The 23,463-nt window shown below is 48.3% G+C and overlaps 1 protein-coding gene across 1 annotated transcript in view; it reads right to left on the bottom strand.

The window, feature by feature from the left end:
- Nucleotides 1–23,463, bottom strand: part of MROH2A (maestro heat like repeat family member 2A) — a gene marked incomplete at its 5' end in the record, with an annotated part of 60,582 nt that overhangs the window by 11,031 nt on the left and 26,088 nt on the right. The window contains 13 exon segments of the mRNA XM_081261760.1: nucleotides 738–791; nucleotides 793–891; nucleotides 1,591–1,709; nucleotides 2,199–2,235; nucleotides 2,237–2,323; nucleotides 3,294–3,398; nucleotides 6,657–6,752; nucleotides 7,284–7,392; nucleotides 8,861–8,940; nucleotides 9,808–9,930; nucleotides 10,933–11,085; nucleotides 12,333–12,455; nucleotides 12,614–12,733. Of these exon segments, the coding sequence (XP_081117886.1) occupies nucleotides 738–791; nucleotides 793–891; nucleotides 1,591–1,709; nucleotides 2,199–2,235; nucleotides 2,237–2,323; nucleotides 3,294–3,398; nucleotides 6,657–6,752; nucleotides 7,284–7,392; nucleotides 8,861–8,940; nucleotides 9,808–9,930; nucleotides 10,933–11,085; nucleotides 12,333–12,455; nucleotides 12,614–12,733 (1,305 nt within the window).

Below are 23,463 nucleotides of genomic sequence, written 5' to 3'. Positions count from 1 at the left end.
CTTCTTCCTCCTCCTCCTCCTCTCCTTCTTCCTCCTCCTTCTCCTCCTCTCCTCCTCCTCTCCTCTTCCTCCTCCTTCTCCTCCTCTCCTTCTTCTCCTCTCCTCCTCCTTCTCCTCCTCTCCTTCTCTCCTCTTCCTCCTCCTCTCCTCTTCCTCCTCCTCCTTCTCCTCCTCTTCCTTCTCCTTCTCCTCCTCCTCTCCTCCTCCTTCTCCTCCTCTCCTTCTCCTCCTCTCCTCCTCCTCTCCTCCTCCCTCTCCTCCTCCTCTCTCTTCCTCCTCCTTCTCCTCCTCTCCTCCTCCTTCTCCTCCTCTCCTTCTTCTCCTCTCCTCCTCCTCCCCTCTTCCTCCTCCTCCTCTTCCTCCTCCTCCTCCTCCTCCTCTCCTCCTCCTTCTACTCCTCTCCTCCCTCCTTCTCCTCCTCTCCTCCTCCTTCTCTTCCTCTCCTCCTCCTTCTCCTCTCCTCCTTCTCTCCTCTTCCTCCTCCTCCTCCCCTCCTCTCCTCCTCCCTCCTCTCCTCTTCCTCCTTCTCCTCCTTCTTCTTCTTCTCCTCTCCTCCTCCTCTCCTCTTCCTCCTTCTCCTCCTCCTCTCCTCTTTCTCCTCCTCTGCTCTTCCTCCTCCTCTCCTCTTCCTCCTTCTCCTCCTCCTCCTCCTCTTCCTCCTCAGCCCCAGGGCTGTGGGAGAGGCAGTCTCGGGAGTCAGCCCCAGCCCCACCCAGGGCCCTGGGCAGCTGTGCCACCTTATCCTCCAGCTCCCTGGCCCGCATCTGGAGGAAGGTGCCTATCCAGGTGACCAGCAGCCTTGTCATGCGGCAGGTCCTTGGCCCCGATGTTCTCACAGAGTTTCTGGATGAGTGAGACCACCTCGTCACAGTTAAACTCCATGCAGACCACCTAGGATCAGAGCACAACCCAGTTCCAGCCGGCTCCCTGGCTCCTCCTACTCCACTCAGGAGGCATGGCCATGGCCCTCTCACTGAGGTGGAGGTGCTCAGACAGCAATTCAGCACCTCCCACATCAAAGCGCTCCCACGACCAACCTCTCCCTGTCCTCGCCGCCTGCCTCCCGCCCTCCCTGAACCCCACACAGGATGCTCCCGCACAAATCTCCTGTCCCCACTCCACTGCCCTGCAGCCTGCCTGGCCTGCGCCCTGAGCCCTGTGCTCATCCTGCCTCCCCAAAAGCCCCCTTTGCACCAGGAAGCAGCTCCACCCTCAGGCAAAGGGGAGCTCACGACGACGGAAGGCCTATTTGCAAGGAAGGTGCCTATCCAGGTGACAGCAGCCTCCTCTGGGCACTGCCTTTCATTAGTGTGACATTAGCACGCAGGACTGCTCTGGACCATTCCTGTGGCCTTCTCCATGCTCAGCGCAGCACATTGTAAGTGCCGGGAGGACTTGGCCAGGAAATGTTAGGCACCATCTCTGCTCAGCGCCCCAGTGAGGAGCCCTACACAGGTCATTTCAGTGCAGATATATCCCTTGGACAAAAGGCTGGGGAGGCAGCAACCCCTAGAGAACCTGGGAGACACAGCCAGCCCAGGAAAGCCCAGCCCAAGAAGTGGCCAGGGGTGGGGCCCAGCCGGTGATCACCTTGGCGATCCTGCAGGAGGCACAGAAGACCTTGTCGGCGTCTGGGTCCTGGATGTCCTCCTTGCATTTCTCCAGCTCCTTCTCCTTGGCAGCATCCCATAAGGAGCAGGTCTGGCTTGCTGTTGGGAATACAATTTCAGACCTAGTGGGCAAGGACGGGGTCTGGCCGAGGCCACTCAGTGGCAAACTCCTGCCCTGGCTGCAGAGGCCTGAGCCACCCTCCAGCATCGGCACATCCCATCCCTCTTGCACCTGCTCTCGCTGTTCTTCCAGGTGTGGCCTCTGCCCACACTCTTCTAGCACAGCTAGCCCCCCTGCGTCCCCCTGTGCTCAGCTCCAGCCAGTCCCACTGCATCCTGGGTATCCGTAGCTGACCTTGCCCAGCACTGCCTTTAGTGCATCAACCCATGGGTCTCTCCTTCTGGAACCTTCTGTGGCCTCTTGTGCACTCTGCCCCCCCCCCCCACTCTCCTCTGGCAGCCCAGTTTGTCTCCCACCCACCCCACAGACAGTCACACTGCCCCAGGGCAGGCCTGCAGCCGACCCTCCCCCTGCAGCCTGCCTCTTTGCCGGCAGAGGCCAGCCCCCATGGCCTGCTCTCCCCATACCATGAAGATCTAGCAGGCTGGACAGGATATTAGTTGAGGGCCACGCGTGTTCTTTGGTGGGTATCACAGGTGCATGGGGCAATGAGTCCAACCAGTGTGCCAAACTGCCCCAGCTTCAGGGGAATCTGAGGGACAGGGGACAGCAGGGCTCACACCTCTGTCCTCACACCCACCTGGGGCTGCCCAGGAGGCAGCACGATGACGGGTAGAGAGGGTGAACCCTGTGCTGGGTACCCTGCTCTGGGTACAGGAAGGCTACCCCATCCACCTCCTCCCAGGCATCAGCCTCCCAGCGCGACGGTGTGGCACTGCAGGAGGTCAGCCAGGATCAGGGTCCGGCCTCGGGACACGCCCTGAGTCAGCTCTGCCCTGCTCACTGCTCTGAACTGGGCCCAGTTTCTATATCCAGGCCCCTGTCTCATTCCTGTAAAATGGGCCTCCCCACTCACTAGCCGAGTGGCCTGGGCAGGGGACGTGGCCTCTCAGTTCCTCACGTTTCCTGTCTGTAAAGTGGAGCAAACAATGGCGCCTCCTCTTTCGGGGACGTTATGAGAACAGATCACGGAATCCAGGTCACGTGTCCTGACAGTACCTGGCCTCACATGGCCTTAATATTGGCCGTAGCTCCTGCCGCACTTGGCCAAGCTGCTCCCACCTCCATCCAGGTGCCCTGGGGTCTCACCCACACAAGCCCCAGGCCTGAGGTTGTGCCTGCACCTCAGCCCTGGGACACCATCCTCCCACCCTCAGCCATCCCCAGGGTGTGGTGCTTGTCAAGCCATTTGTGACTGTCGCAATCCGCTCCTTCATTCTAAGTGGACTTTGTTTTCCACTCATGTTTCAAACGTGAGTGTCCTCTCTGGTCTTTAAAGAGGGCCTCGCCATGGCTGAGCTTCAGGCTCACTAACCTGGTCCAGGCCAAGCTGTTGGCCGGTCCCCTCCCCACTGCCCTGCCCAGAGCCTGGGGCTTGCTCATGGCAGCCTCTTCCCAGGGGCTCTTCAAGGGCAGAACTTGACTTCAGAAGCTCCCAGAGAGAGAGGAGTTCTATGAGGTCAGAGTGGCAGGCAGGGCTGGGCTGGGGACCCTGGACTCACGCAGACGCCGACACTTTGCACGTAGATCTGCATGAGATGGAGGTGGAGGTTGGTGGCCTTCTCCCGTTCCCATTCTTTCTCTGACAAGATCCACTTCTCCAGGAGCTATGTGTAGAGCCCAGAACACAGAAGTGGGCTTTAAAATCCTGGGCAGCCCTGTCCTGGCCAGCTTTGGCCCTCCTGAAACCTCCCACTCTGAGTTTGACTTTCAGTGCTTCTGCAGGGCTCCAGGCACGTCTGGATTCTTTACAGGCTTACTACGGAGGAAAACCAGGCTGAGGGCAGAGGGGGGTCCCCGCATCTTCACAGGGATGGTGTTGGGCTGCTGTGTTGAGCCTGGCTCCAAACAGCCCACCCCACTCCAGATGGGCCTGGGGCCATCCAAACACCACGGTTCCTGTCAGAGCAGGGGACATGGCTATTGTGGCTTGCATCTTGTGTGCTTCCCAAAGGCCCTGTGCCAAAGACGCAGCCTCCAGCCTGGAACACCCCTGGGAAACGGCAGAACCTTCGGAGGTGAGGCCTAGTGGAAAGAAGCTAGGTCACTGGGGGTGTCCTTGGGGGTGTCCTTGGCTGGGCTCCTGCATCCTTCCTCCCTTCCTCTTTGCTTTCCCGTGGCCACGAGGTGAGCAGACCCTCTCAGCCAGGCACTCCTGCCATCACTCAGAGAGCATCACGCTCTGCCCTGCCGCAGGCTCAAGGAAAGGGAGCCGGCCCACCACGGGCTGAATGCTGAGAAACCAGGAGCCAAAAGCACACTTCCTCCTCCTAAGCTGATTTTCCCAGGCGGTTTGTCACAGCCATGGAAAGCTGACTGACAATCACTATGGAACACGAGGGCCACGAATCACCACAGAGGGTCAGTTCATCTAGAAGTCACAGCAGTCCTCGATGCTTCCACACCCAATAGCACTGCTAAAGGATACACAGAGCAGAAATGCACAGCACTGGAGAGAGAGACCAACAAGTCCACAGTGACAGTCAGAGGTCAGCACCTCTCTCTCAATGGCCGAGAGAACCAGAAGGCAGAATGTCATAAAACACATAGGAAATAATGCCACCAGTCAGCTTGGCCTGATTGGCTTTAACTGAGAAACTGATGTTGAGAACCCAGCCTCTACCCCAGAGCAAAGCCTGTCCAAGGAAGGGGGCGTGACCCTTGTCCTTGGAAAGACCCACAGAGCACTCCTAGGCACATACCCACCCTGCTGAGTTGTTTATCTACAAATAACAAGAGAGATCTGCGGAGCCAGGTGGCCCTGACTCAGTCAGGCTAGGTGGAGACCCATAGCAACCCCCTAGCAGCCACCAGTCAGCATGAGACAGGGAAATACCTGGGATGCCAGGTGACCCCCCAGTAGTTTACGGTGGTTGATAACATGTTGGGAAACCATGTAGTTCAGTAGTACTCCCCTCGTGGCTTAAACCAATCAGTTTAAACAAATCCCCCTCTTGTACTAACCAATCACCCCTACCCAACTTGTTCCCGCCAGTGAATGTGCTGTTGTTTGATTTTCCCGCGGTGTGTGATGATTTGCTAAGAGATGCTATGATGTATGTGAAGTCCCTGCCTTCCCCAAAGAGTGTATAAAACTGCTGCAAACCCTGGGCTCGGGCCTCTCAGCATCATCAGTTGCTGTGTATGTGCTGAGGACCCATCTAGCTCGCAATAAACGCCTCTTTGCTGCTTACATCCATCCTGGTCTCTGTGGTCTTTTGGGGGTTCCGAATTCAAGCATAATATTAATTCATGAGGAAAGGACAGTCCTTCCAACAAATGATGCTGTAGCAACTGGCTACCCACATGCCAAGACACTAAAATTCAATACACTTTGACTTGTGCCTCACATCATACAAAATAATCCAAAGTGTATCCTATTAACTCAAAATCTATCAGAGATTAATGTAAAATATATCAGAAATGTAATTATAAAACCTGAAAATATAAAACTTCTAGAAGAAAACACAGGAGAGAATCACTGTGATCTGAGGTTAGGAAAAGATTTCTTAGACTTGACACCCAAAACATGATCCATAAAAGAACAGAAATCAAACTTCATCTAAATTTAAAACGTCTCTTCATCACAAGACACTGGGGAATTTAGGAAAAGAAAAGCCACAGATTAGAAGAAAATATTTTTAAATCCTGTAACTGGCATACTATACCCAGAACATATTAGACCTCTAAAGGATCAGTAACAAGAAAGCCCAATTTAAAAACAAAAGAACCACCCAGTGCCTTTGAAAAACGCCAGGCTTAAAAAGACAAGGACAAAGGGAGGAACTGTTCCAGATTAAAGGAGAAGAAAGAGACACCTGGCTAAAAGCGACTAAAAGCATGCAAGGGACTGGTCTTGGGAGTGGCTATCAAGGACCCTATTGGGGGCAATTAGTGAAATTTCAATATGGATCATTGATTTTAATAGAGCAACGTAGCAACGATCAGTGTCCTGATTCTGATCATGGTCCTGTGGTGATAGATCATTCTTGATCTTGAGGTGAGTAGTTATGAGTAGTTATCTTCCCGTGCTTCAAAACGTGTGTGTGTGTGTGTGTGTGTGTGTGTGTGTGTGTGTGTGTGTGATGAGGAAGAGCCAGAGGGGAGAATGTGGAGAAATGTTAAGAATTATGGATTGGGGGAAACGTGACTTTATACTGTGGCAGTTTTTCAGCAGTCGTGAAATGTAATCAAAACAAAACCACAGAAGCCAGAATTAGAAAGGCAGTCAGTGTAGATAGTAAATCGAGTCAGGTCGGATCTAAGAGGCGAATTTTGAGTGAGTCTGGGAAGTTGGAGACTGTCCCCTGAGGGATCTTATCAAGAACCTGCCCCTGCTCCAACCTGTTGCCAAGGTAACCTGTCCCAGGAACTGCCCCTCCCCTACAGGGAGCTATAAGGTTGTTACTGTGCCCTTGTCTACTCCATCCTGCCCTTCCCCCTTCAGCCCACCTCTTTCCCACCTTCTGGCCTATGAGCATTCCTGGGCCTAGTCACACATGCAGGAAAGAGAAAGGTAAGGGGGGAAATCAGGAGAACAAAGGAAGCCTAGGACACATAAAAAGGGCTGAACACGTCACCCTGGGGACCCCAGGATACCAGCTCTGGCCCCCTCCTCCCTCCCAGGAGAAGCCTATGACACAGGCTTTTTAAATAAACCCTGCTTTATCTGCTTGCCTCGGGTGCTTCTCTAATGTTCAGACTTCAACATGTGGGGAAGCAGGACTTGTCACCAATAACCCACTACAATGTGTCACCACTACAATGTATTGATGCACCACCCTGCTTCCCACAGTCTGGCCCTCGAGCCTACTCCCTGGAAGAGTGACCACCTCTTGCTCCCCACCCTTGGCCAGGCCACTCACGTGCACCATCTCCTGCAGCCCCCGGGGGTCCAGCTGCCTCTGCATGAGGCTCTCCATCAGCTGCTCCAGAGACCTCAGTGTGTTGGCATACAGAGTCTAAGGCCAAGAGACAGAAGGGACAGCCATGAGGGCTACACACAGTCAGCCACTGGGCTCTGCAGGAATCCATGCCAGAGTGCAGAGGGGAGAGGGCCTGATGGCCAGCCCTGAACAGCTGCCCACAGTGAGCTATTTACTCTCATCTTCCCATGTGAAGTGCAAGACCATCTTGTAAGAGGAACCCATCTCACAAAACTAGAGCCTAGGACCCTAGGATCTATGCTTTGGAGATGGTGGGGGCCCCTGTCAGCCTGGATTCGTGACAACTGCCTGAAGCAGAGCCACATTCTACCTCACTGACAACTGGGCTTTGCTTGGATGAGAAACTTTTATCTGGTTGCACCACTGAGGTTTGGGTTTTTTTCTGTTACAGCAGCTAGTATTACCTGGTACTTACTAGTAGATAATACTTGTACACCTTGCTGCCTCTAACCACTTATAGGTGGCCCAGGAAGGTGGACTCTGCCCATGTCAAAGTAGACACCCAGGTTCTGACCCAGAAAATGAGCTGGCCAAGAGGGTACCTACCTTAATAGACTCGTTGTCCTCTCCAGGGGGTTGGAGAGAAATGACACAATGTAAACTGATATCCATCAGCTCGTTACTTTCTTCTATGGAGTAGAAAGGCCGCAGTTTGCTGTGGAAAGAGGCATTGACAAGAGGAGAGTCACTGAGGAGTGGAACCTGTGCTGCCTTCAGCCCAGCCAGAGGCACATCCCATCCCTGCCCAGGGGCCCTGTCTGCTGCCCAGCAGCCTCCAGTGCTGTGTCTCTGAACGAAGCAGAGATTCAGGGGTCCCAGGTCACTTCTCCCACTTCCAGTGCCTGCTTTGAACTTGTGAATCTCCTTCCTCCCCAATCTCAGTCAGAGAAAGTCTGGTCCAAACCCCGGATTTTCAAGGTGTGATACTTGGACCACCAGCAGCAGCTTGGTGTTTGTTAGCCACAGAAACTCTGGCCGGCGGCTGCAGGCCTAGTAAACCAAAGCCTCTGGGGTGCACCGGCTTCCTGTGTCTTCACTAACACTGCAGGGGGAGAGCCAGCTGACCGGGGACCAGAGCTCAGACACCACCTATCCCCTCACCAATGCTTCTCAAGACGGTTGCCGTTAGCATTACCTGGAGAACTCCCAAGGTCCCCCACAGGCCACTTCCAGGCTCAGGACTCTCACATAAGGGCCTGGGGTGGGACCAGGGAGTGGCACTATTGAAAGTTCCCCAGTGGTTCTTTTGTGCCCCAGGGCTGACAGACCTATCCCACCTTAACTTCCTTGCCCGAAGGTGTCTGGCTTCCTTCAGCCCCTCTGCCCAAGCCCAGAGCAGAAGTCAAGGGCTGACTCAGGCTCCACACCCTCTGGTGGCCCCTACTGTACAGAGGCTGATTGCATTTTCTGCCCAGCCCTCCTTTTCAGTCTCTTGCTTGTGTCTTTTGGTTCCCCTACAAACATATCCCTCTCGGTCAGCTCTGACCTACGTGCCTGAAGTCCCTGAGAGGCCAAGACCCGGTCCTGCCCAGTACCCAGCGTGTAACTGAACATGTGCTCTGCTGGGGTCAGTGGAGTGTCTTACAATCCGCCTGCGGCTGCCTCCTAGAGCAATACGTGGCTTCTCGGAGAGCCCAGTAACAATCAGTCCTCTGCAAGTCAAGTACCCTGAAAACGTCCCCACCACCTCAAACATTAACCACAAATCCACAATGCCCCCCTCCCCTCCCCTCCCACAGGTGGACCTCTGGGGAGGGCACACCTTTGCTATGGTATCACCTGTAGAAACAGATCCATAAACAGGGCTGGGTTTGTCAGCTGAGTCCACCCCCAGATCCCTCGATGCTCCTTGGCATTGCTCAAAACCCCTCATCCACCCCCAAACCGTCCACCCTCATGCCATTCCAGGAGAAGCATCCAGCCTGAAATGTTGCTGGGAATCAGGGAAGGAGCCGACCCCGTCTTCTAGATGCCCTCTGCCCCAGGGAGCAGCTGCCCCAGACCCCAACACAGAGGCAGGCAGGGAGGAGGAGGTGCAAACGCTGAAGGGGCACCAAAGGGTGTCTTGGGGTTTGTCCCCAAGCCCAGGGGCCACTCGGGGCTCAGACAAAGGCCCAGCTCACCTCAGGTGCGAGAGGGCGTCCATTGCCATTGTCCGCACGGGAGAGGCCAGGTGGTCAGTGGGTTCCATCTTGAGGATCGCCTGCACAGCACAAGAAAGGTGGTGACCTTCCTGCCACCCAGGAGGTCCGTGGCTGATGGGGACAGAGGCTGCACTCCACAGCATCGGCTCAGGGAAGATCTGGCCCTTTGTAAAGTTCCCTATCATCCCAGACCTCTGTCCTGGTTTTCGTTTGTTCACTTGGCCTTTGGCATCTCGGGAAGCAGGAAAGAGTACAAGGAGCAAGGCCTAGGCCGACAGGCCGTGTGTCCTGGCCACATACTTCCCTGCCTGAGCCCACATCTCTTTATTCATCCAGAATGCCACACCTGTTCCACAGGCTGTGCCAGGCTGGTGTGAAACGACACACGTGTGCTCATCTCCCGAGGTCTCCTGTTCCACCCGTACCTCACCCCCCCAGGACATCCAGCACAGCTTGGGCGCTTTCCAGGGGCCCAAGGCCTTGGCAGGATGGCGGGGGTGGGGAGGTCTGGAGACAAAGGGCATGGGGTGTCCCACAGCTCCATCAGCCTTTGGACAGTTGACACTTCCTGTGCAAATGTCACTCTAAGCCCTGCCTCTAGAAGATCACCATCCCCTAAGTCCCTCTCAAGGAGAAACGCTAAGGCTACAGCGGACCTCTGATGACCATCCCTGGACACCACAGGGCCCCAGTCAACCGAGGTCCCTCCCGGGTTCTCAAACTCTCCTGGCTATGAAACCCTTCATCTGTCCAAAGCCGGTTCTCTGAACTCCTCAGCTGGACAGCTCAAGGCGGAAGGAGGCAGGGAGAGCTCTGAAGCCCCCTGGACCCTCACACACATGCCCTGAGGACCTCCCCCAGGAGAAACCAGTCACGGAGAGTTACAGCCCCCACCCCCCAGAACTGAGCAGCCCCACCCTGCTCACCATCACCAGGCGAGTCAGCGTTGGCTTCTGAGCAAAGTGAAAGTCCTCTTGGTCCTTGATGCTTCTGATGGACCTGGTCACCTGCACAACACTCTTCATGAAGGCCATTTTGAGGCTGATGTCCTATGTCCAGCGGAAGGATGGGAAGGGGATCCTGTCTGTGAGGGAGCTCCTAAAGAACCCGAGCCTCAGGACTCACTCCTGGACCCCTCTGCTCTGAAGAAGGTTCAATGTCAGGGATGCTCTGAGCAGGGGTCGGCTCAGTCTGTCCTTGAAGCACATTGTCTTGGCATCTGCCCCATTGTGGGGGATGCTGCACTGAACACAGCACCCAGACCCCAGAGAGGATGCCACTCCCCAAGCCTCCACATCTGTGCCTGAGGGCAGCAATGCAGCTCAGTGGCCTGCTTCAGAGACCCTCTGTGTCACCAAGCAGGTAGAACGAATTATTGACATACAATAACTGGATAATTACTGTATGATTCCACTTACGTGAGGAACCTGGAGTAGTAGAACTATAGAGCTGGAAGGTAGGACAGTGATTGCCAGGGTTGGGGAAGGAAAAGTGGGGAGCCAGGGTTTAATGGCGACGGGGTTTCCATTTTGCAAAATGAAGAATTCTAGAGAAGGGTGACTTAACACCATGATGTGATGTACTTATTGTCATTGAGCTGTTCCCTAAACATGATTACAATGGTCATTTGAATGTTGTGTGCATTTTACCAGTTTTCAAAAAATAAAAATGAAGTAACTTTTGCTTTACCCTGTTTTCTCCTCCCTATTTCAGGAAAGCACCCAGTTCCTTTGCATCTTGAAGATAAGCCCACTTCCTGTCTTTTAGGCAACGCCTGGGCCAAGTGTCAGGTGAACCAGAGATGAGGGCAGAGGGAGCAGGAGAATCTGGGAAGAGGTGGGGTTCACCCCACACAGCTCTTGAGGGATGTCCGCTTCCTTCCCTATGTGACATTGAAGAACTGGGAAGAGTACCAGTCTGGGGAAGGAGCTCCCCAAAGGCTGAGCACCAGGGAGGACTCCTGCCTGTCTCCTGGGCAGGGACTGCTCAGGAGGTGATGCAGGGCACGCAGCAGGAGGCTCAAGGGAGGCACCCGGCCCCCTGTGGGTTACCTGGCAGCTGCTGGAGTAGTGGTGAATGATCTTAGCGGTGATGGGGGTGTCCACGTGGGAGAGGAGCATCTGGGGGTGGCAGTAAGAGGACACACAGCCATACATCACCATGAGGGCACTCTTCACCGTCTCCCGCCTCCAGGGGTGGTCTTTCTGTGGGGTAGTGAGGAAGGGCAAGGACCACTGGGGACGCAGGCTTTCCCAGCTCGCCCCTCTGGCGGGAGCAGCTGCAGAGTCACCAAGTGCCCCCACGACTGTGTCGGGGTGCCTGGCCCTGGTTCACACACGCACCAACATACTCATTTCCATCTGGGCTGAGCACCTACCATATACACCAGGAATGACAAGAAGCATTGAGCAAGACAGACCCAGGGCCCTGCCTCCCCCAGGAGGCTTCAGTCCCGTGACAGACACCAGGACCACCCATCGGCTAAGGGAGGTTGTGGGGACACCCCTACCCAGAGGCTGCCTTTGTACTGCTTCATGCCTTCCCTGTAGGCACCTGCTCAAGGCCAATGCTCCTGAGCTGAGGACCCGTGGCCCTGCCTTCCTGGTGCTCACACCCTCTGAGCGGGAGGAGCCGTGAGAGGCCAGACTTCCCTTGCACAGGACGCCGGGGCCCCTTGCACAGGACGCCGGGGCCCCACGCACTGCTAGCCTTGGGTAGGTCTGGGTCTCAGTCCTGCTGAGGGAGGAGCTGTGGCAGAAGCCAGGGACAGGCTCAATTCTCTCCATCCACACAACCAGACTCCAGGCAGGGGTTTGAGGTCAATGCCAAAGCCCAGGGCACCGACAGCAGATGGTCTCCTATGGTGGCTCAGCCAGCCTGCCGCATGGTCTTCTGAGGCTCCAGAGAAGGGACCTGGCTGCCCCTGTCCAAGTTTGTGCGTGTGGACAAACTTCCATGTCCTCTGCTCTAAACAGTGGGACTTGATAAGGTAAATGCTGTTGTATTCAGAGGTGAGAAAAACACACAAAAAGTGGAACCAGGGTTTAAAACCAAGCGGTCCCATTCTGAGGCTCCTGTTCCAACACACGGCCCCTCCAGCATACGTGGTCCACTTAGCACGTGGGTAGCGCCAACCCAGCATCTTTGGTAGGAGCCTTGACCTTGATGAAGGTGTGAAGGAGTGCACAAGTGGCCTCTGGTTGGTGGTGTCCCCATCAACCTCCCTCCCTCACAGCCGATGGGTGGTCCTGCACGCAGGAGGCTTCCACCTGGACTGAGGGACCCAGTGTTCAGGGACGACTGTTTGACGATATCAGGCTCCTGCAAAGGCCCTCCCTGTGCTCCTCACATGTTCTCAGTCGTCGAAGCAATGGGAGACACAGGGGAACGCGGCACACCAGCTGTGCTGTGCTCAGAGGCCCGGAGGCCAGAGTGGAGCGGGGAGCCTCACCCGCCAGGCACTGATCTGCCAGGACTGCTCCGACTCCTGGATCCTGTCCTCGAAGTCTTGGAGCACGTTGAGCACGGTCCTCGCCTGGCCCCGGGCACACAGGCCAAAGCATAGAACCACGCCCTGTGGGGAGACCCCGCCAGGCAGGGTGAGGGCCTGGGGCAGGGGGAGAGCAGGGGTGCGAGGACACGTGCACACACATGCATGTCCACGTGAATGAACACACGTCCCCCCGGGATCCAAAGGGGCCTGGGGGTTTGAGGGGCTATGGACACCCTCACCTCCTGATCAAAGTCGTTGCTGTAGTCGGTCTTGTACAGCAGCTCCAGCAGCAGCAGCTCCACCTTGTCAGCCTCCAGCCCCATGGCCAAGGTGAAGCCCAAGGCCCGGTACAGAAAGCCCTGGAGAGTGGGAGGGAGGGAGGGAGGGAGGGAGCTCAGACTGCCCGTTCCCCCTCCAGGTGGTGCTATTGTGGAGGGCTTCCTACACATCCCTCCAGATTTTTATCATTATTATTAATTATTATCATCTTATACTGTACATATAGCTACGTGACTCCTATATTCTTTAAAATAAATATTCAGTTTTTTCTGGAGGTCTGGTTGTGTACAGGCAGGCGTGGTGTACATCTCAGCAGCCTAAGCCAAATCCTCTCCCTGGTAAGTGGGGCCCACCGGTCTCTCCACCCACTCCCTGACCCAGGGATGCTCAGTGAGCCTGGAGCATCCTCAGGTCGACCTGCTTCTCTGATTACTAGTCACGTGGGCCATCTTTCCATATTCTCCTCCTGAGACATATTACCCCTTTTAATTTCTGGCTATATTCTTTCCCCAATTTTTCTAGTGGGTTACTTTATTATTATTTGTAAGAATTTTACTTTTATACTTGGAAACATAAGAAGAATCACATAATCCTCAGAGTAACTTGATACGGTAAATACTGTTGAATTCAGAGGTGAGAAAAACACACAGGAAGTGGAACCGGGGTTTAAAACCAAGCGGTCCCATTCTGAGGCTCATGTTCCAACACTGGCTTATCGAAAGCCTCAACTCAGGTCAGGGTTTTCAAGATGGTAGAATACAGGAGGTCACTTTCCTGGCTGCTCAGCAGAGTGAAACCAAGAAAGCAGTTGGGCAGCTTCTGGGTGGGTGAGCAAAGCAACAACAGGATACACGGGAGACCTGTCCGGAATTTGAGCTGGACATTCAAAGCAGATCGGGGACTCAGGAGGTTGGCTATAATAAAATGAGGAAGAAAGCCCAGGCCACAGCCACTGCACAGTCGGAGGCACCAGCCTGAGCAGTCCCTCTGCGAGCCAAGTGGAGGGATGAGGGAATTTTTAGGCGGCCCAAAGCATGTCTGGGTATGGTGAATTTAGAGATCAAAGACACCACCCGACTAAACCAACAGGCACGGTGCACAACATCCTTGTGCAGGAAAGAAGCCCCCATCTCTCCCAGCAGTGTGCGGAGACTGAGGAAGAAACCGTGTTGCAGCTGCAGCATCAGGGCCGACACCTGGGAAGCTGTTTTCTGGCAAACCCGAGTTTGGCCTGAAATGCAGACCTGGAAAACCCACACTGCACGACACAGTGTGCCTAAGTGACCAGGAGGAAATCAAACATGGAGAGAGGTTTACACAGGGGGTACTGGACGTGAAAACCCACTCGGCTCTATCCCTCCACCTCCAACCTGGCTGCTTGCAGGATCGGCTGGGGGAGATGCACTTGGCCGGGAACTCAAAAGAGAAGGGCAGGAGAGATTGAGTTTGGAGACTGAATCAAGACCAGGAAACATGGGGTCCAGAGGTGACCTAGTGGACTAAGGATGGGCTCCTCCACCGCAGAAATGGAACGCAGGGTAGATCCTGGGGTGCAGACTTCCAATGTGGACTGGCAATGGCTGGACCCTGGAGGGGAGCTGATTTGAAATCTCTGGACCAACTGGTATTCAGCAAAGCACCTAGAGCCAGCCTGAGCCTAAACCCTGCCTCCAGGAATTCTGCCTATGGGATTACCTCTCCCACTCCAGCAACCCAGAGGGCGGAGCAACACCCTCCAGAAGACCCCCCTAACACTGCTGAGAAGCTGGGAGTCTTGTGAACTCCAACAGGAAGAATTCTTTAACTCTCCATCAAGATTTTTTTCTTTTCTGTATTTAACTGTGACCTTAATGGTTCATGGTCATTTATACAACACTCATATTTGTTTTTTTCTCATTTCAACATTTTTCAAGCCAGTTTGTTTTCATGGATCAGTTTTTGAGGCCTAGCATGTTTGATTACTGTATTTAATTTTTGTTTTGTATTCTTTTATTTTTATTTTTAACTTTTAAAAGTTTTACTATATATATTTTCTCTCTTAACTGTTTCCCCAATTCTCTCTTTTCTTCTGCTAACAGCCAATCTCTATTGTTCTCTTTTTCACTCTTCCTTTAATTTTTTATTTCTATCTTCCTCCTCCTCCCTTATAATTATCACATCCTATATCACTTCTATTCTCTCCCTGTTCACTATTCACCATTCTCCCTGTTCACCATTGTAAACCCTTTGGCAAACTTATTTTTTTATAGTAGGCAATAACTAATCACATCATTTCTGTTTATTGGGACAATTAATATTGTAGATGTGATAGAAGGAACTACTTTGTTTCATGCTGTATATTGTTTGCACTGGTTGTTGTTATTATTTGTCTCCCCCTACATGGTGAGGTACTAGAAACCTTCAGGGATGCTATAAGTCCCCAGGATAGAAACTCTACTACCTCAGACGCAGACACATAAACATTATGAAAAAGCAAGGGAACAAATCACCCCAAACAAACCAAGTTACTCCAGTAACAGAATAGTAGAAGAAATATCAGAGAAGAAGTTTAGAATGTACATAGGAAAACTGATCTGCAAGGTAAAGAATGCTGTAAGGAATGAAATCAGAGAGAAAATAAAAGAGTGAAAGATCACTTCAACGAGGAGATAGAGATTCTGTTAAAATATCAAGCAGAAATCCTTGAAATGAATGAATCAATAAACCAAATTTAAAAAATCATTCCAAAGCATCAACAACAGATTACATCATTTGGAAGATAAGAGTTCTAGGCAATGAAGGAGGACAAAATATATAATCAAAATTGACCATGGAGAAAAGATATTAAGAGACCATGATCAGAACTTCCAAGAAATAGGGATAACCTGAAAAGACCAAATTCAAGGTTTATTGGGACAGATGAAGGCTCAAAGACACAAACCAAAGAAATGCACAAACTTTTCAATGAAATAATATCAGAAAATTTCCCAAACCTAAAGAATGAAGTAGAAAATCAGATATAGGAGGCTTACAGGACACCACATCAAATTACAACAGACCCACAGCAAGGCATATTATTATGAAAATTTCTAACATACATTACAAGGTTAGAATTTTAAAGGCTTCCAGAGAAAAATGATGGGTCACATTTAGAGGGGAACCAATCTGGATGTCAGGTGATCTCTCCACACAGACCCTCAAAGCTAGGAGGTCATGGAATGATAAGAAAATGGATGCTGCATAGTACTCCATTGTGTATAGATGCCACATTTTTTTTATCCATTCATCTATTGAAGGGCATCTGGGTTGGTTCCACAGTCTAGCTATTGTGAATTGTGCTGCTATGAACATCGATGTGGCAGTATCCCTGTAGCAGGCAAAAAATGACAAAATCATAGAATTTTCAGGGAAATGGATGGCACTAGAGCAGATTATGCTTAGTGAAGCTAGCCAATCTCTAAAAAACAAATACCAAATGTCTTCTTTGATATAATGAGAGCAACTATGAACAGAGCAGGGAGGAAGAGTAGGAAGAAAAGATTAACATTAAACAGAGACATGAGATGGGAGGGAAAGGGAGAGAAAAGGGAAATTGCATGGAAATGAAGGGAGACCCTCATTGCTATGCAAAATTACATATAAGAGGTTGTGAGGGGAATGGGAAAATTAACAAGGAGAGAAATGAATTACAGTAGATGGGGTAGAGAGAGAAGATGGGAGGGGAGGGGAGGGGGGATAGTAGGGGATAGGAAAGGTAGCAGAATACAACAATTACTAATAGGGCATTATGTAACATTGTGGGTGTGTAACCGACGTGATTCTGCAATGTGCATTTGGGGTAAAATTGGGGGTTCATAACCCACTTCAATCTAATGTATGAAATATGATATGTCAAGAGCTTTGTAATGTTGTGAACAACCAATAAAAAAAATAAAATAAAAAAAAAGAAAATGGATGCTAGCCAAGAATGCTGTACCCAGCAAAATTAACCTTCAGAATTGATGATGAGATAAAAAAACCTTCCATGATAAATAAAAGTTAAAAGAATTCACAACTAGAAAGCCTGTACTACAAAATATACTCAATAAGATATTTCATGAAGAAGAAATGAAACATGAAAGTGAAAAACAGCAAAGGGAGGAACTATACTAGAAGAATATAAGAATAGTCAATCAAAGAAAAACTAATTCAAATTAAAAACCAGAGATCAATCAAAATGATAGGGAATAAAAACCATATCTCAATAATAACATTGAATGTAAATAGACTAAACTTTTCAATGAAAAGACAGACTGGCAGATTGGGTTAAAAAACTAGACCCAACAATATGCTGTTTCCAAGAGACTCACCTCATAAGCAAAGACATCCACAGACTAAAGGTAAAAGGATGGGGACAACATTCCATTCACATGGAGCTCATAAACAAGCAGGGGTGTCAGTCCTCATATCAGATAAGGTGGACTTCAAGCCAAAGTTAATCAGAAGAGACAAAGGAGGACATTATACTGCTTAAGGGGATTATACATAAATAAGACATAACAAGCACAAATATTTATGCCCCAAACAACGGAGTGTGTGTGTGTGTGTGTGTGTGTGTGTGTATGTATATATAAAACAAACCCTTCTCAATTTTAAGAATTAGATAGACCACAACTCAAAAATAGTGAGTAACTTTAACATCTCTCTCACCACTGGATATATCCTCCACACAAAAACTAAATAAAGAAGCTATAGAACTAAATCATTCAATTAATAATTTAAACTAAACAGACATATATAAAATATTTCATCCATCAATGACTGAAAACACTTCCTTCATAGTAGCACACGATTCTTCTCTAAAATAGTGTGGGGAGCCACTCTGAACGATTTGCTCTTTCCGTCCTGGAGCAGAGAGGCTCTGACGGTCACTACATCTCGCAGTGACCTGGACATTGCCCTGGTCCAGGAAGTTTGAGGGCGTGTTTTCAGATGTAGGCGGGTCACCTATGGATTGAGCCACACTCACCTGTTCCTTTGTAATCTTACCCCTTTTCCCTGTTTGGGATAGAATGTTCCATGGAAACGCCCTTTGTGTGTCCCCTTCTCTTGCTCTGCCTTTGGATGTGGCCTTTCTAGATGTCAGTCAACCTGCTGACAGCAGACTACACGAAGCTAAATTCAACCCCCTGAAACCTGACCCCTTGCCTTATTTGAATGGTTTCTCCTCAATAAAAGGGTTCAGCACATGCTCACTCTCTTTCTCTTTCTGTGGACCCTTAAGGTCAGACACGCTGTCACAGGACCCCAAAGAACAAAGTATCTTTGTCTCTTGTGTGATTATTTCGTGCAACCCAGTTCACCTGGAGTGACCCTGAGTGTTTTTGTCATGAGGAACATGACAAAATAGACCATATCTTAGGCCACAATGCAACTATCAGCAAAAAAAAAAAAAAAAAAAAAAGAAAAAGAAAAAAAAAAAGAAAGAAAGAAACAGAGATAACAGCTTGCATCCTATCAGATCATAATGGAATGAAATTAGAAATCACTAATAAAAAATAGAAACTATTCCAACACCTGGAAACTAAATTGCATGTTATTTAATGGATAGCAGGAGAAATCAAGCATGAAATTTAAAAATATAGAGATAAACGAGAACAGCGATAAAACATATTAAAATCTCTGGGATACTATGAAGGCAGTGCTAAGAGGAAAGTCCACTGTATTGAGATCATTCATTAAAAGACTAGAAAGTCAACAAATAAATAACCTAACATTATATCTTAAAGCCCTAGAAAAATAAGAACAAATTAATAAGGGCAGTAGAAGACAGGAAATAATTAAAACCAGAGCTGAAATCAATGAAATCGAAACAAAAGAAACAATCAAAAAATTGACAAAACAAAAATTGGTTCTTTGAAAAAATAAAATATAGTTGATAAACCCTTAGCCAAGCTAATGAAGAGAAAGAGAAAAATTCAAATCACTAAAATTCACAATAAAAAAGGAAATATCACAACAGACATAACTAAATTACAGACAATAATCTGAAACTATTTTGAAAATTTATATTCTAATAAAACCAAAAATCTTGAAGACATTGACAAATTTCTAGAAACATATGCCCTACCCAAATTGAATCAGGAGGACACAGAAAATTTAAATAGATCAATTTCAAGCCATGAAATTTCAAGCAATGATGCCATCAAACGCCTACAAGGAAAGAAAAGCCCAGGATCAGGTGAATCTCAGCTGAGTTCTACCAGACCTTCAAGGGAAAACTAACACCAATCCTCCTCAAATTATTCCATGAAACAGAAAAGGAGGGAACCCTTTCGAACTCATTCTATGAGACTAGTATCACCCTGATACTAAAACCAGACAAAGATAAATCAAAGAAAGAAAAATTCAGACCAGTATCCTTGATGAACATAGATGCAAAAATTCTTAATACTGGCAAATCACTTACAAAAAAACATACTTAAAAGTTGGTGCACCATGATCAAGTGGGATTCATCCCAGGGATGCAAGATTGGTTCAATATATGGAAATTAATAAAGGTAATTCATCACGTCAATAGACTTAAGGACAAGAATCACATGGTTATCTCAATAGATGCAGAAAAAGCATTTGACGAAATGTAGCATCCATTCATGTTCAAAACACTAGAAAAACTAGAGATGATAGGAACATACTTCAACATGTAAAAGCTATCTATGCTAAACCCAAGGCCAACATCTTTCTAAATGGAGAAAAACTGAAAGCATTCCCTCCAAAAACTGGAACAAGACAGGGCTGCCCTCTTCAACCACTTCTATTCAACATAGTTCTGGAAACTCTATTAAAGAGATATGAATTGGAAAAGAAGAACTCTTCCTTTTTGCTGACATGATTTATATTTAGAAGACCCAAAAACTGCACTAGAAAACTTATAGAAATGAATTAAGCAAAGTAGGAGGATATAAAATTAACACTCATGAATCAAATGCATTCCTAAACATCAGTGGTGAATCAACTTAAAGAGAAATTAGGAAAATAATTCCATTCACAATAGCCTCAAAAAAAAAACATACTTGAAAATCAATCTAACAAAAGAAGTGAAAGTCTTCTATGATGAAAACTACAGAACACTAAAGAAAGAAAGTAAAGAAGACCTTAAAAGATGGAAAGATTGCCAGTGTTCTTGGATAGGAAGAATTAATATTGTCAAAATGACCGTACAGATTTAATGCAATTAAATTAAATTAAATCTTTATACAGATTTAATTCAATTCCCATTAATGATCTAGGATATTCTTCATAGAAATAGAAAAAGCAGTCATGAAATTCATTTGGAAAAACAAGAGGCCCAGAATAGCCAAAGCGATCCTCAGCAAGAAAAGTAAAGCAGGAGGCATCACAACCCCAGATCTTACACTATACTACAGAGCAATAGTTACAGAAAGAGCATGTTACTGACACCAAAACAGACATGAAGACCAATGGTACAGAATAGAAGGCACAGAGACAAACCCACATAAATGCATAATCGCAGACAAAGGCACCATAAACATACATTGGAGAAAAGACAGCCTCTTCAACAAATGCTGCTAGAAAAACTGGAAATCCATATGTAACAAAATGAAATTAGACCCTTACCTCTTATCCTGCACAAAAATCAACTCAAAGTGAATCAAGGACCTAGGCTAGACCAGAGACCTGTGCCTACTGGAAGAAAAGTAGTCCCAAACCTCCATCATGTCAGCTTAGGACCAAATTCCTCAACAAGACTGCTAAAGCACAAAAGTAAGATCAAGAATCAAAAATGGGATGGTATCAAACTAAAAAGCTTCTTCACAGCAAAGGAAACAATCAATAATGCGAAGAGAGACTCTACACAATGGGAGAAAATATTTGGCACCTGCATCTCAGAGCACTAATCTCCAGGATATATAAAGAACTCAAATAACTTAACACCAGAAAACCAAATAACCCGATTAATAAATGGCCAAAGGAACTGAACAGACACTTCACAGAAGAAGAAATACAATCGACCTACAAATATATGAAAAAAAAATGTTCAACATGAATAGCAATTAGATAACTGCAAATTAAAACTACTCTTCGATTTCATCTCATTCTAATCAGAATGGCAATTAACAAGAATACAAATAACAATAAATGTTGGTGAAGATGTGGGGAAAAAGGCACACTCATCCATTGCTGGTGGGACTGCAATTTGGTGCAACCACTATGGAAAGCAGTATGGAGATTCCTCAGAAAACATGGAATAGAACCACTATTTAACCCAGTTATCCCACTCCTTGGTCTATACCCAAAGGACCTAAAATCAGCATACTATAATGACATACTATACTACACTATAGCCACAACAATGTTTATAGCAGGTCAATTTGCAATAGCTAAGCTATGGAACCAACCTAGGTGCCCTTCAACAGATGAATGGATAAAGAAAATGTGGCCCATACACACAATGAAATATTACTCAGCCATAAAGAAAAACATAATTATATCATTGGCCAGTAAAAGAATGGAACTGGAGACTACCATGCTAAGTCAAAGAAACCAATGCACAAAGATCCAAAGGCCAAATGTTCCTTCTGATATGCAGATGCTGATTCGTAATAGGTGGAGGGGGGAGTGGAGGTTCATCTGATTGCACAGGGAAGAATGGGGGGAAGGAATGGGGACTGGGAAGGGAAAGACAGTAGAATGAGTCAGACACAACTCTCCTGTGTCTATGTGAATCCATGACAGGTGTAACTCCACGTCAGGTACGACCATAGAATGGGAGGTTATACTCCACGAAATGTGTGATATGTCCAAACACATTCTTCTGCCACGTACATCTGAAAAGAACCCACCATTTTTTTTTAAAGAAGAAAGCCTCAGCTAGACCCCTTTCAGTGGTCTCGTCCCTAACGCCCCATCTCCCCACGACCTCCTCCGTGGGATTTTGGTTCCTCACACGGCAGTTTGATGACGGGGACATCCACCCCTTCCCTCACCTCCCCTGCTTTCCTTTTCACGCATGTGCAGGCGGATTCCACGTTAAAGCTGAGGTTGGGGCTGGGCTGGGCTGGGCTCAGTGGATAGTGCTCGCCTGACCCGGGCGCGGCGCTGGGTTCAGTCCTCAGCACCACATAAAAACAAGTCAATCAATAAAGTCGGGATGTCATCTGCAACTCTAAATGCTCTTCTGAGAAAGCTGTGCTGTCCCCTGGCTCTCTTGTGCACTGAGGTCTTTGCTGTGTTCGGGGAGAAGAAACCCTTCCTCAACTCGCTTTCCACACATTCTCAGGACTTTCTTTCATTTCTTCACTCAGGTGACCTGGGAAATATTCTTGTCACATCCCATAAAGTCGTCACATTGCCACCAACGCCCCCTGAAGGACTCTGACTGGGAGTAAGTGACACCGTTGCTCAGTGGGAACCAAGGTGGACCCCTCTGCACCCTGAGGCTGCTGCCCGAGCACAGGAGCTACAGGAGCCTGTCGCTGGCTCAGGTCTTCCTCACTTCCTGTCTCACCACTGTTCGTCACACTGGTTGCACCTATGTCACAAGTTCCCTTTTTTTTTTTTTTTTTTTTGTACACAGGATTGAATCCAGAGGTGCTTAACCACTGAGCCACATCCCATCCCAGCCCTTTTCATATTTTATTTAGAGAGGGCCTTGCTAAGTTGCTTAGGGCCTCACTAAGTTGCTGAGGCTGGCTTTGAACTCATGATCCTCCTGCCTCAGCCTCCCAAGCCACTGGGATTACAGACGTGTGCCACCATGCCTGGCTCATATGCCCCTGATTTTATTTGCTTATGTGTCCCATCATGTTGGGTCTTTGAATGGAATCTTTTTTCACTTTATTTTGCTGTTCTATTTGCATATTGGAAAGATGATTTTTTTTGGTTTTTGCACATTAGTTTTGGGAAAGGACTGGCTGTACGCATCTGTCACCATCTACTCCCTGCTTCCTGGGAATGTCAGCAGGAGAGGGAGGACAGGGAGGGTCTCCATGGGGTTCCTTATTATGTTGTATCTATTTGGGTTTTCAAGTTATCTGAGCCACTGAAATTCTTCTTAAAAATCTGTTTATTCACATATGTACTTGCTTGGGCTAGCTGAGTTACTGTGGCACGTTGAACTTCATGCACTTGCTTATTCAATGCCGCCTACAACTTTTTTCAAATGGGCTTTAAATCATCCTACTTAACCATATGCCTACAAAGCTACAGTGTTCAGCTAGTGGAAGAAATCTGTAAGGCACACTTTGCTGTTATTTTACACACTCAATTAGGAGGAGAACATATTTAACAAATAGAATTTGTGTTGGTAACTTACAAACATTTTCTAAAACATCTAAATTGAGATACAGTTCATATGCCATAAAACTCATCCATCCAAGGCATACAAATTCAAGGGTATATTCAGAGTTGTGCAACCACATTCACATATCTACTTAAATTTAGAACATTTTGTCACCCCAGAAGGAACTCCATACCCATTTGCAGTCATTCCAAAGTCCTCCTGCCCCTGAAAACCACGAATCTATTTTTTAACCTCAAAATGTGTCTATTCTGAACATTTTATATAAATAGAATCATTTAACACATGGTTCTTTGTGTTCCCTTGCATCTGGCTTCTTTGTTTTAATGGTTCACTTTAGAGGTGGCATGTATTAGTACTTCCTATCTTTTCATGGCTGAATACTATTCCATTGCATAGATGTACCATTTTCGTTTATCTTTTCATCCACTAAGGGACATTTAGGTTGTTGTCACCTTGGGGGTATTGTGAATAATGATACAATGAACAACTAATGTACAAGTTTTATGTGGACATAGGTTTTCATTTCTT

This window comes from Spermophilus citellus (assembly GCF_964194105.1).
Source record: "Spermophilus citellus genome assembly, chromosome: 11".
NCBI classification, from domain to species: Eukaryota; Metazoa; Chordata; class Mammalia; order Rodentia; family Sciuridae; genus Spermophilus; species Spermophilus citellus.
This window is presented reverse-complemented; position numbering and strand designations above follow the sequence as displayed.